The sequence below is a fragment of the Danio aesculapii genome, chromosome 22, assembly GCF_903798145.1.
Source record: "Danio aesculapii chromosome 22, fDanAes4.1, whole genome shotgun sequence".
In the NCBI taxonomy this organism is placed as follows: domain Eukaryota; kingdom Metazoa; phylum Chordata; class Actinopteri; order Cypriniformes; family Danionidae; genus Danio; species Danio aesculapii.
This window is the reverse complement of record NC_079456.1, coordinates 22,262,410-22,277,202: the sequence shown is the minus strand read 5'-3', so window position 1 is coordinate 22,277,202 and position 14,793 is coordinate 22,262,410. Positions and strand designations below refer to the sequence as shown.

General features: G+C 32.8%; 1 protein-coding gene across 3 annotated transcripts in view; it reads left to right on the top strand.

Moving 5' to 3' along the window:
* The window catches only part of LOC130216025 (guanine nucleotide-binding protein G(q) subunit alpha-like), a 53,381-nt gene extending 41,332 nt beyond the window's left edge, over nt 1-12,049 (top strand). For all 3 annotated transcript variants that reach the window (XM_056447909.1, XM_056447908.1, XM_056447907.1), the window contains 3 exons: nt 5,735-5,864; nt 7,724-7,877; nt 7,990-12,049. In XM_056447909.1, the coding sequence (XP_056303884.1) occupies nt 5,735-5,864; nt 7,724-7,877; nt 7,990-8,180 (475 nt within the window). In that variant the 3' untranslated portion in view covers nt 8,181-12,049. The remainder of the gene's footprint in view (nt 1-5,734; nt 5,865-7,723; nt 7,878-7,989) is intronic.
* The last annotated feature ends 2,744 nt before the right edge of the window (nt 12,050-14,793 follow it).

The following is a 14,793-nucleotide window of genomic DNA, read 5'->3' as shown; positions in this document are numbered from 1 at the left end:
GCAAGCTAGACTGTGTTGCCTACATAAAGTAAAAGGCTTCTCTTATGTTTTCCGCTTACCAAGTACAGGTGCGATAAGGGGGAAATAATGGGCGAGCAGAGAATTGCTCTGATTATTCCTGTGTTTCAGCTGGAATCTCTGGTGAGTTTGTTTCTGTGCATTAATTTAAGAGCAATGAGCGTTAACTGACTGACTGCTTAGAAGGGAATGACCTGTATTCTTTTAATACACTTTGATTTTAGCGTTTGTTCACATTAGGAGTGAAACAAAATAACACAATCCTTGCTTTAATGAATCAAAGCATGTGCTTACAGTTGAAATCAGAATTATTAGCCCCCCTTTGAATTTATTTTTCTTTTTTAAATATTTCCCAAATGATGTTTAACAGAGCAAGGAAATTTTCACAGTATGTCTGATAATATTTTTTCTTCTGAAGAAAGTCTTATTTGTTTTATTTTGGCTAGAATAAAAGCAGTTTTTAATTTTTTAAAACCCATTTTAAGGTCAAAATTATTAGCCCCTTTAAGCTATATATTATTTCAATTTACTACAGAACAAACCATCGTTAAACAATAACTTGCCTAATTACCCTAACCTGCCTAGTTAGCCTAATTAACCTAGTTAAGCCATACCTTTCAAAATTGAGATGTGAAAATAAGGGATATGCCCACCATAAGGGATTCTCCTGACACCCCAACCCCCCAAATACATTAGCAAACAGTTCAGCTTATTAAAATTAAAAGCTATTATAATGAAATAGAATCAAGCTATCAAATCTCATTAGCCGTTTCTTCACTGTATAAGTTACTCATTCTGATTAAAGAGCAATGAATGAATCTCTTATTTATTTAATTTTTTTTTTCTTTACATTAAATAACAGAGGTATCTCTTTAAAAATGCACACATCTAACGTTATAATTAAAGCTTTTGATTGCTTTCCTAACTTTTTATGCTCATTTAGGGAAAAATTTGTTGTGTTTGAAAAAACCCCCACCATGATCGACATCTTTAGATATTATTATCATTAATTATGTGCATATGTCTGTTCAAACACGCACCCTAAACCCAGACTTTAGCTCCGCTTCAAATCGCATGTACAGAATCGACAGTCATGCACCACTATATGACTGTTTTGAGGATTGCATATGAAGGGGAGACGGCATCTGTAATGAAAAGGAAAGGGAATCCCGCGTTTTTTACATTTATTTCAAAGTGTTTTCATGCTTAAAGCGAAAGCACAGAACAGACTCAAATTTAAGAGCAAGGGGCGGCCCCTGGTGGTTCGGCGGTATGGGTTGCGTATAGGGAGGCTCGGCTCTTTAATGTTTATTTGCCACTCTTCAGAGAAAGACTGAAAATAGGGGAGAAATACGGGAAAATACTTTTACGGGATGATAGCGGGATAGAACTGTAAAATACGGGAGAATCCCGGGAAAAACGGGAGGGTTGACAGGAATGAGTTAAGCCTTTAAATGTCACTTTTAGCTGTATAGAAGTGTCTTGACAAATATCTAATCAAATATTATTTACTGTCATCATGGCAAAGATAAAATAAATCAGTTATTAGAAATGAATTATTAAAACTATTATGTTTAGAAATGTGTTGAAAAAAATCTTCTCTCAGTTAAACAGAAATTAGGGAAAAAATAAACAGGGGGGCTAATAATTGTGACTTCAACTGTATATATTTGTTAATAGGGCTGCACAATATATCGTTTCAGAATCGATATCGAAATTTGATCATTCGCAATAGTCACATCACAAGTATATGCAATGTTGAGGGTGGATTATAATTGATCATTTTGCAGGTGTTTTTTGAGGCCTGTTACTGTGTGAGGACTTTAAGATACATTCAGGCATAAGAAAGTGTAAATGAAAAATTAATAACGATTCATTTTATTGAATTAACGAAGGAAGACTATGCAGTATTTTACATTTTATTATTTAAATATTGTTTACCTGAATACATTTTGACTCTTCGAAAAACAATAAAAACGTTTTAAATACGCTTCTAAAAAATTGGTAGCTTGTTTTTGAACTTCGCTGTCATATTTTAACATTAATATTTTGTTAAAGCTAAGTAACTGGTAATGTTTTAGACATTTTTAAGCCTTGACTTACTTTTTAAACATAGCCGCCGGTGATTAAGTGCTAAAATGTTTTAGAAAGTGGCTAGCATGTTAACATTAAGATGTTTTGACACATTGTTTACATGCTTGTTCACCCCATTTGTCATGCTAGCAAAAAAAATGAGTGACACTTTCGATAATTTTTATGATTGTCAGCTGAAGTAAAGGTGTGAGAATATTTGTTTGCAACAAAAGAATGCTAGCTATGCAACTAGCATTAGCAAGATAAAGGAGGCTGGTATTTCATTCAGAAATGTTTTGAATGTCTTTTCCACTACAGACTGTTAGCAAAAACATTCTTTGAGAACTGTCAACTTCACTTGAAATATATATATATATATATATATGATATTAAGTTTTGCCAAACTACCATCATATACATTTTTCTCAATAACCTACCATGACCGAATCATTCTTTTCACTTCGAAATGTCTGTTTTTCCATCTGTCTCGGGGCTTTACTAATTTTCTGCCAAAGTTTGTGAACACAACATTTCCTTCCTCGTTCACCCCATCCGTCATGTTCGTCTCCTTCCTTGTCTGTGCATGGATGTTTCTAATCCCTGTTTGCATCTGAAACTCTACAGTTCTCTTTTGATTCGTGGCACATCTCTAAATGTTTGTGTGTTAGTTTTGCTTCCTTTTATGAAAGGCACAGCTTACAGTGATTTGTTTGAATCGCATGCATATTTATCGAACATTTGATACCTGGAAACGGCACAATGTCATGGCTTAATTTCTGCATGTTTGTGAGAATGAATGCCAGAAGTAATGCGATTAACCACATGGGTTTCCTGCCAAAATGTTAATATAATGATAGCCGACATGTGATTTTTGATCTAATTTGGTACGCCAAGTGGTTTCCATCCTTAAGTGTGCATTTGTTGTCATTGCAGGGTTTACTAGATTTGATTTAAAGAGATAGTTCACCCAAAATGCAAATTCTGTCATCATTTACTCGGCCTCGACTTGTTCCAAACTAGTTTCTTTTGTCAAAAAAGAAGATGTTTTGAAGAAGTCAGACTCCCATTCAATCATTTTTTTTCTTTACTATATGGATATCAATGAATACCGGTTGCCAAAAATCTCCTGAAAATCTTCTTTTGTGTTTGAAAGAAAAACAAAAACACTTTTAAAGGCTTGGAATAACTTGAGGGTGAGGTAATTGAGAGTAAATATGACTCTTTGGGTGAACTTTAATAAACAGTGACTCTAATTTCTCTTAAGAGACATTTTTATTATTGTTATTTTTCACAATTGTTTTCTGAAAAGCCTAATGTAAATGTAGTCTCAACTTTTCTGGAAGTCATTTTTATTGAGGGCCCATGTTGGACACCATATTTAACACTGGCACAGTGGATAATGTTAACAATGTTAAACCAATTACAGAGTATTTTAACAAAATTAAATTGTAAAAACTTCATATAATAGAGTATAACTGCAGTTCGGCCTGTCGCAATAATCAATATATCAACTTATCGCATAACACATAGACACCTCAATCATTTTCAATGATGCAATATACACTCACCGGCCACTTTGTTAGGTACACCTTACTATTACCAGGTTGGACCCCCGTTTGCCTTCAGAACTGCCATAATTCTTTGTGGCATAGATTCAACAAGGTACTGGAAAATTCCTCAGACATTTTGGTCCATATTGACATAATAGCATCACACAGTTGCGGCAGATCTGTCGGCTGCACATACATGATGCGAATCTCCCGTTCCACCACATCCCAAAGGTGCTCTATTGGATTAATACCTGGTGACTGTGGAGGCCATTTGAGTACAGTGAACTCATTGTCATGTTCAATGTGAGACGTTATCCTGCTGGAAGTAACCATCAGAAAATGGGTATGCTGTGATCATAAAGGGATGGACATGGTCAGCAACAATACTCAGCTAGGCTGTGGCGTTGACACGATGTTTAATTGGTACTAATGGGCCCAAAATGTGTCAAGAAAATATCCCCCACACCCTTACACCACCACCACCAGCCTGAACCATTGATACAAGGCAGGATGGGTCCATGCTTTTATGTTGTTGATGACAAATTCTGACCCTACCATCCGAATTTCACAGCAGAAATCAAGACTCATCAGATCAGGCAATGTTTTTCCAATCTTCTATTGTCCAATTTTGGTGAGGCAGTTCGAATTGTAGCCTCAGTTTCCTGTTCTTAACTGACAGGAGTGGCACCCGGTGTGGTCTGCTGCTGTAGCCCATCGGCCTCAAGGTTGGACGTGTTGTTTGTTCAGAGATGCTCTTCTGCATACTTCGGTTGTAACAAGTTATCTGCGTTACTGTTGCCTTTCTATAAACTGGAACCAATTTGGCCATTCTCCTCTGACCTCTGGCATCAACAAGGCATTTGCGCCAACAGAACTGCCACTCACTGGATATTTTCTCTTTTTTGGACCGTTCTCTGTAAACCCTAGAGATGGTTGTATGTGAAAATCCCAGTAGATCAGCAGTTTCTGAAATACTCAGACCAGCAGGTCTGGCACAAACAGTCATGCCACGTTCAAATGAACTTAAATCACCTTTCTTCCCCATTCTGATGCTCTGTTTGAACTGCAGCAGATTGCTTGACCATGTCTACATGCTTAAATGCATTGAGTTGCTGCCATGTGATTGGCTGATTAGAAATTTGCCTTAACATCGGCGCAATACCCTAGTGCAGTGTTTCCCAACCCTGTTCCTGAAGGCACACCAACAGTCCACATTTTCAACCTCTCCCTAATCAAACACACCTGAATCAACTTATCATAACATCAGAAGAGACTCCAACACCTGAAGTTAATGGGTTAATGAGACATCCAAAATATGTACTGTTGGTGTGCCTCCAGGAACAGGGTTGGGAAACACTGCCCTAGTGGTTAGCATATTGTGCTGTAGGCATCCCGAGTTCGAATCCCGGCTTGACGACAAAAGGCAATAAGGTCAAAAATAACTCTTTAAAAATAAGAAAAGAAAAAGAAATTTGCCTTAACTTGCAGTTGGATAGGTGTGCCTAATAAAGTGGCCGCTCAGTGTATCACCCATACATATCCAATTCTAGCAATATTTAGCTGATTGTACAACATCTCTATCTCTATTGGAGGTGTCAGTGTCAGTATGGTTAAAAAACACTAGTATTTACTATAAATTACTATAGTATATTTTTATGTGGATGTCTCAAAACTGAAAATAGATTTGGTAGCAGGTGTTGCAGTCTGTTACATTTTACCTTGCACTTTTTTATTAATATTTATTATTGTTCATTTAGGATATGCGTTTTCTCATTCTAATTCCAATGCCTTATTGTTAAAATGACTATAATTGAATTAAATAATCTTAAACTGTCATTCTGGCATTATAAAATGAGGGGCATAAAATGGTCTTAAAAGAACAGTAATATTGTTTATTGCAGTATATTTTGGAGCAATATATCATACAACACAAATTACATACCGAGACAGACCTAACTGCAGTATACAAGTTCTCACCATGAAAATAGCCATAGAAGCTGACATGACGTTAAACAATCAATCAAACAGTGTATAATGTTTCTAACGTCACGTTGGTTTCAGTTTTGTGTACTCATACGTTGTCTCTGTCTCAGGATGGTGGATGTCGGAGGCCAGCGATCAGAGCGCAGGAAGTGGATTCACTGCTTTGAGAACGTCACATCTATCATGTTCCTGGTTGCCTTGAGCGAATACGACCAGGTCCTTGTGGAATCTGACAACGAGGTTATTATTATTATTATTATTGAAGTTTGATTATTAAAGCTAAATAATTGATCACAATAGAACAGCCAATCGGCATGTAAAGATTGTTTGATGCTGAAGATGCTGGGAATTCAGGTGATACCGAGTACCGATTCCTTGTCATGGTACCGATTCTAATGCTTCAAGCTTTGTAGTGCATTAGGCACATTTTCCCAGCAAGTATGATGCTTAAGTGGAGATCTCTCCTTACCTAAGAGAATAAATTAAGGATGCTGCATATAACCCCTTAAACACGTCTCTTAAAACCATTTAGTGTGGACATGTCATGGCCACAAGCAGATTTGCAGAAAATAATATAACACGGATATGAAAATTGTTAAGAAAAATGACTAACAATGCAATTTAGAGACATTTCAAATGATGAAAGAAGAATTCAACATGTGTTTCAGTTAAGCAACCGTTTGGAGCAAATATTTGATGCATAAGAATTTAAAATGCACACCTATAAATCCATCACTACTTTACTAAAAGAAAATAGGCCTATAACTAGGCCCACACGGAATCTGCGCGCGCAGAATTCCGCAGGTTATTAGCCCATCATTAATTCTGTTTGTTTACTTGAGTAAATGTGCGTAAATCTATTTTTATTCAGTTTTTTAATTAATTACAGTAATATTATTGACTAATATGAAAATGTTCATCTGATTTATGTACAATGCAGTTTGTACAGTAATATTTTCTGTCTTTTTGTAGATGTATTATATGAGAGACTTGCTTTGTTTACCAAACAAAGAGGATCTAATTGGATTAGATTAAAAAGATATAATTTTTTATTTACCATATTAAGGTTTTAGTTATTAAAGTTTTAGTTATTATTTAGTTTTAGTTATTACTCCCAAAATAATTCTGCAGAAATCCACAGATTTTTAACACAATTCTCTGCAGAAATAGCAAAAAACGACTGCAGATTCCATCTGGCCCTACCTATAACCTACTCTTTATAGCAATAACTATATCATAATAAATTACATTATTAACTATTTATTACTAATAATGTTATGTAATAAATTACATTATTAACTATTTACATTATATGTACTATGAGTCAAATTAGTGTTTTAGTTATACGTTTATTGTGTGTGTAACAAAGGTACTATAAATGAACCTTTTAATAATGCTACTTTATATTGTAATAATTATAATAATAATAATAAATGATAATTTTTATTGTTATATATTTCCCAAGACAACATGAGGGGAAGTAATTAATTAAATGTGTTTGTAAATTAATTTTATTATAATCATTACCATTGCTATTATTATTATTGTTGTTGTTATTATTATAAAAGAATAATAATTGATCACAATAGAACAGCAAATCAACATGTAAGGATTGTGTGACGCTGAAGATGCTGAAAATTCAGGTTTGACAAAAAAAATGTGAATAGTAGTAATATTTAACAATAATAAACAATAATTTATTATAATTTTTTTATTAAGACACCATATAAACAAGCAAATATAATAAATTAAATGTATGCTTGTAAAATAATTTTATAATTATTATTATTATTATCCACATTAGCTCTAAGAAGTTTTGCATCAAATATGAAAATCTCTAAATGTAGTAGTTGTAGTAATTTTTATTCATATCTAATATTTTTTTGTGTGTAAATCAAACAATATTTTTTTTGTTTTATTTAAAAACGTTTTGCTAAATTATTCAAGTTTTTCAGCATATTACTTAATTACACTAGCCTAAAAAGGATAAAGCTATAAGTATGTTAGGAAATTTAAATGTATTTAAATTTTGTTAAATAATTCTTATTCCAGTCAATTTTATTATGGTGTGTGTGTGTGTTTGTTTTTAAAACATGCAGAATCGCATGGAGGAAAGCAAAGCGCTGTTTCGCACAATCATCACCTACCCCTGGTTCCAGAACTCCTCCGTCATTCTGTTCCTCAACAAGAAGGACCTTCTAGAGGAGAAGATCCTGTGCTCTCACCTGGTGGACTATTTCCCTGAATATGATGGTAAAAGCATTTAAACAAAGCCTACACTGACATCTTGTGGATGACTAGAGAACTGCATGTACTTCTCAGCCTCTCCAGACATCAGTCAAATTGTTTGCTTGTTTTCCTTCAGGTCCACAAAATGACGCTCAGTCGGCCCGAGAGTTCATCCTGAAGATGTTCGTGGACCTGAACCCGGACAGTGACAAGATCATCTACTCGCACTTCACCTGTGCCACAGACACCGAAAACATCCGCTTCGTCTTCGCGGCGGTCAAGGACACCATCCTGCAGCACAACCTCAAAGAGTACAACCTAGTGTGAAACAGAGCGATTAAAGAAAGAAAACAGCGAGACACCTGCAGCCCGAAAGCACTACACACCTCACATGCAGAAACACCTTCACCCTCATTAGGCACTGGATCTTCACTAAGTCCTTTTCTTTGCCTGTTTTATCTCTCCCGTCCTGGGTATCGACCCCTCCAGTTGATAGCTTTATCATCTACTCTTCCTCCAAAAACGAAGGCCGGGCTGCCAAACCGGTGCCTAATGACAAAGAGCACTTGTTTGCTCTGTAGACGGGCTGCAGGTGGGCTCTACCTGGTACGAACTTGACGGAAAGTCTTCGGTGTTCGTCTGTAACCAAGACTGGGCGACATTCGCGAAGGACTTCACCTCCAGTCACTGAATTTAACCAAGTGTTAGTCGTGCAATCACATGCTATAACACTAGAGGTGGAGGTGATGATTGATTTAATACTATTTTAGGAGTGATTTCCCATCACTACTTGAGTACTTGGAGTACTTTTTTTTTTTTTGTAAAATGAGGAACGAGTTTCGAAAGTGGCCACAGTGTAATTTCAGTCCCTGAAAACACCCAGTTCGCTTCTGTATCTGCTAAATTTATCATTTAGGGAGCGAAGTGTTTTCTCACATTTGCCAGTATTGGGTGTTTAATCAAGTCTAATAAAAGGGATCCAGCTAGTATTCAAAGATTTAGTAGTGGAAGATTGTGATTTGTTTACATGCTTCGTCACAAATCGGTTTTCGAATCTGAAGGAATCAAATAAAACGCCTTTCCCAGTTGATTCGTTCGATATCCAGTGATTTGTAGAAATGTTCGTTTTTGTTCTTCAACGCAGTACAACACAGAAGTGCTATATTCGGTGATTTTATTTATGTAATTTATGGACCAGATGTGTAATTAATCGAACTCTTCTTTTTTTTTTCCGCATGAGTGCACTACAACGAAAGCGGCAACTGAGTCCCTACTGCTGTAAAAAAAAAATCCATTGGCAAGTGATCTTTTTGGTATTTCGTAAATTGATTGTCGCCATTTTTGGTTTCTTGAAAACGGGAAGTTGAATTTCCGTTACATCGACGTCGCTTTATGCAAATAGGAAATTGAGAATTTTATCAGTGGTTGAATTCTTGACTGGTCTCTGCTTGCGTTGTTTTTTGAGAGCTCACTCTCTGTTTCGTAGTACCATATCTTAGTTCTCGCTTCATTTTTGGCTTTTTTTGGATTCCGTAGCTATAGCTGGCTTTTTTTGGGGGGGTGGGGGTGGGAAGGGAGTCATTACGGTGTAATTCAGGTGAGTTTTCATACTTTTCATTACAAGGGCTAATTGTGGGTGTCGAATGAAAGGACTCTATGAAGACTATAGAGCAATAGGTACGCAGAAGTGGGTATGTGAATCAGGGATGGTGCTGGTGACGCCACGGGAGTTGCCGTTTTTTCCGTAGGTTCAGCTTGCAGTGCATCCAGGGAGCCCCTTTTGTAAAGCCTTCAGAAAAAGTATGCAATTTCTTGCAGTAATTTTACATTGGTTCCGTAAGCTGAGGGATAAAATATAAACAATTTACTGAATGGCGTTGGTGTCGCTGATTTTTTTGCTATGTGTGATTGTGGGGGCCTTAGAGGTGTTGCCTTTGAGTTCCGTAAGAGTGCAATTCCTTGCTGCAACTTTGTTGACTCCGTCATCTGGGGGATAAAGTGTAGTGCTTTACTCTGTGGAGGTGTTGCGCATTGTTCTCAATGTTTGTTTTTGGGGACTATGATGGTAACGTTTTTGAGTCCCACACGAACGCAACTTTGATTTTGTAACCCGAGGGATATCGTATTAACATTTTACTCTGTGATGATGGTTTCGGACATTTATATTTGGTAGTAGGAGCTATGACGTTATCACGTTTAAGTCCCGCAAAAACATAATTTCTTTCTGGTTGTTTTGATCTGTAAGCTGAGGGATAAATAAATAAACGTTTAGCCAGTGATTGTCGCACATTTTTGCGATAGTATTTCTATTTAGCCTCACAAATATGTAATAACTTGCCACAACATCAGATGAGTTTCAATTCTACATGCTGAGGGATGAAGCATTAACATTTTGCCCTGACTTTAGTGGCGCACTTTTTTTTGCGATGGCTTTGGCGGCCATGATGGTGTCGTTTTATTGAGTCCCACAATTATGCTACATCTCAGCGCTACTTCACATGAGTTGTTTCGACTCTGTAAGCTAAGGAATGAAGTATTAGCATTTTACTTTGTTGCGCATTTTTCGACGGTTTCATTTTGGGGTCCGTGACAGTATCACATTCGAGTCCCAGTTTACACATTTAACGCGCACCCTTTTTAGCCAATCGGCTATGTATTTATCGCACACTAGCACTCGTACAGTCTTATTGGCTTTGTTGTTTGTGTTATCGAAACAAAATGGCAGCAAATTGAAACTATTTCAATTCGAGCGATCGCTTATTCGTGCATTTCATTCGAATGTATTTTTGAAGGTTCATGATGAATTGCGTTTTTATAATTTACACACACATTTTCACCCAACCGCAGCTGTATATTTGCCGATTTAGCTATTCGTCAGTCATCTTTAAAGCATTTTATGACTTATTTGCCAAATTGCAAAACTTTAGTTCGATCCTCCCATGCCAGGCCAGTTAAGCTGAATTTTACTTTATTTTTTTCACTCAAAATTCGTATACTGTCATGCTAGTGGGCGGGGCTTAACTCTCCATCATTTCAAAGTGTATGTTTACTTGGGTGGAAAGGTACTGTCAGACGTCATACGCCAATTTCAAAGGTTTCCTTGTACGCATAGCAGACCTGCAAATTATGACGCCGTTTCTGAACATGTGAAGCTTGTAAATAGGGCTTTCGTTTTAAAGGGCTAGGCCTAATTTGAGAAACGCTTTGTTTTTTATTTTTATCCCAACAAAAACACTACAGCCACTCTTTTTGCAAACATTAAAATCGAAATGTGTTAAAAAGTGCTATGTTCAAGGGCCATTCTTAACAAGTTTTCCTCCCTGGGTTAGTTAATGCACTGAAACTACTCGGCAGTAATGGAGCTAACTCCACTGGTGTAACGTATCTGTTCCTCCAAACTTGTTCCTGGTACTCGAGATGAGAGATGCAGACACTAATGAATAGAAATGACACTTTGGCTTGACGTGATGGATGCATACAATATGAAGCTATCTTTACTTTCTTTTTTTGGATGTTGATGCATTACCTGAACACTTGTATGTAGGACACTTTAATATAATACATTTGTTTTTGATAAAGATACATTTTTGTGTAGTGGTGTATAAAATCAAAGTATTGTATTACTTTGTAATGTATTTCTTGTTCAGTTGGTTGCTCTTTTTTTGTTTTTGGTTCTTTTGTTTTTTTTAAGCATACCAAATGTAAATGATGTACTATATTGAGTGTGCCAATCCCTTTGATTTGTAGAGCCAGACTCTTTACAAGTGCCAATGTTGTGGAAATCATTTAAAAAAACAAAAAAAAAGGACTTGTGTATTTTATGGTCCAGTTTTTAAAAAGAAATAAACATTAAGTATGTGATTATGGTAAACGCTCAACAGGAAGAGGACAATTTTATTCTGTATTTAGGATTAAAGATTACAAACTGCTGTTTTTAAGAGAAATGACATTTTAATTGCATGTGTTCGTTTTCGGTGGAGAGGGTCGGGGAAAGAAATCGTGTTAACGCGAAACCCTGCTGACAAAGGGGCTTAATTATTGTTCATTTACAGTATTTTAGACATATTTCTCTTTTTGTATGTTTCATTTCAACCACTGTTGCCTGAACCTCATTCATACATGAAAATGACTTTCATAGCCTTCTCCTTTAAAGAAAAAAATATCCATTTTAAATTGGAATAAAATTTGTTCCTATACATTTGGGTCTGTCTTGAACTTTTGTGTGTCTTGAGTTTCATTAAAGATATATTATCTGGCCTTATCATACAGAATCACATGTTTTATCCTCAAATGTTGTTGTGTATATATATATATATATATATACATATACATATATATATATATATATATATATATATATATATATATATATATATATATATATATATATATATATATATATATATATATATATATATATATATGTATATATATATATATATATATGTATATATATATATATACATATGTATATATATATATATACATATATGTATATATATATATACATATATGTATATATATATATACATATATGTATATATATATATATACATATGTATATATATATATATATACATATATATATATATATATATATACATATATATATATATATATATATATATATATATATATGTATATATATATATATATACATATGTATATATATATATATATACATATGTATATATATATATATACATATATGTATATATATATACATATATGTATATATATATATACATATGTGTATATATATATATACATATGTATATATATATATATACATATATATATATATACATATGTGTATATATATATATACATATGTATATATATATATATATATGTATATATATATATGTATATGTATATATATATATATATATATGTATATATATATATATATATGTATATATATATATATATATATATGTATATATATATATATGTATATGTATATGTATGTATATATATATATATTTATATTTATTTATATACATATATATATATATATATATATATATATATTTATATATATATATATATTTATTTATATATATATTTATTTATAAATATATATATGTTTATATATATATATGTTTATATATATTTATTTATATATATATATTTATATTTTAAAAATATTTATATATATATATATATATATATGTATATGTATATGTATATCTAAATAAATTTATATACGTATACATACATACATATATATATATATATATATATATATATATATATATATATATATATATATATATATATATATATATATATATATATATATATATATATATATATATACATATATATATACATATATATACATACACACACACACACATGTATATATGTGTTTTTTTTTTTGGCAATTTCTGTTTAACGAAGAGAAGATTTTTTCAACACATTTCTAAACATAATAGTTTTAATAACTCCTTTCTAATAACTGATTTATTTTATCTTTGCCATGATGACAGTAAATAATATTTGACTAGATATTTTTCAAGACACTTCTATACAGCTTAGTGACATTTAAAGGCTTAACTAGGTTAATTAGGTTAACTAAGCAGGTTAGGGTAATTAGGCAAGTTATTGTATAATGATGTTTTGTTCTGTAGACTAAAAAAATAGCTTAAAGAGGCTAATAATTTTGACCTTAAAATGGCTTTAAAAACAATAAACTTAAAACTGCTTTTATTATAACCGAAATAAAACAAATAAGACTTTCTCCAGAAGAAAAAATATTATCACACATACTGTAAAATTCCCTTGCTCTGTTAAACATTGTTTAGGAAATATAAAAAAATAAATAAATTATATATATATATATATATATATATATATATATATATATATATATATATATATATATATATATATAATTTCTCACACACACACACTCATATCTCTCTTTCTCTCTCTATATATATATATGCATATATATGTACATATATGCATACATAGGTTGAATATATGGTTTTGATCAACAAAGTACATCTGTTAGAGATTATGTATTGATTATGTAGATATTTAGGTATGGAAATACCATTGAAATACTGTATAACAATTTAATTATGAAATATTTATGTAGTATATTTACTGTGTGTGTGTGTGTGTATATACATACATATATATATATATAGTATTTTTTATTTTTTGTCAAATAATGCAATGTGCAAATCAGCAATAGTCACATTGCAAGATCTTAAGAGATTTTAAGTTAATTTAAAACATTTAAACACGAGAATATAACGTTTTCTGCTTTAAGAATTAGATTATTCAACTGATTGGTTTTGTTTATAAATAGAAGAAAATGTATATAAATTATATAACATTGAAGAAAAAAATCTATTATATATAAAAAGAAGACACTTTTATTTTACATTTATTGAATTTCTATATCAATACTGTTAGACTCCACCAAAACCATAAATTGTTGTTTATTTAATTTGTACTTTTCTATTGTTTTCATCTGTGCTTTAAAAGATATTATAATTGTGTGTATTTTATACAGATGCACACCCATACAAAGTCATCACAATCAATGTAAACTTGTGATTTTTTTTCAAAATAGTTATCTTTTGAAATTAAATGTATATCAGAAGAAAAACAAAATATCACACTATCACACACACACACACACACACATACATATATATATATATATATATATATATATATATATATATATATATATATACACAAACCCACCGGCCACTTTTTTAGGTACATCTGTCTAACTGCTCATTAATGCACATTTCTAATCAGCCAATCACATGGTCAAGACGATCTGCTGCAGTTCAAAAAGAGCATCAGAATGAGGAAGAAAGGTCATTTAAGTGACTTTGAACATGGCATTTTTGTTAGTGCCAGACGGGCTGGTCTGAGTATTTCAGAAACTGCTGATCTACTAGGATTTTCA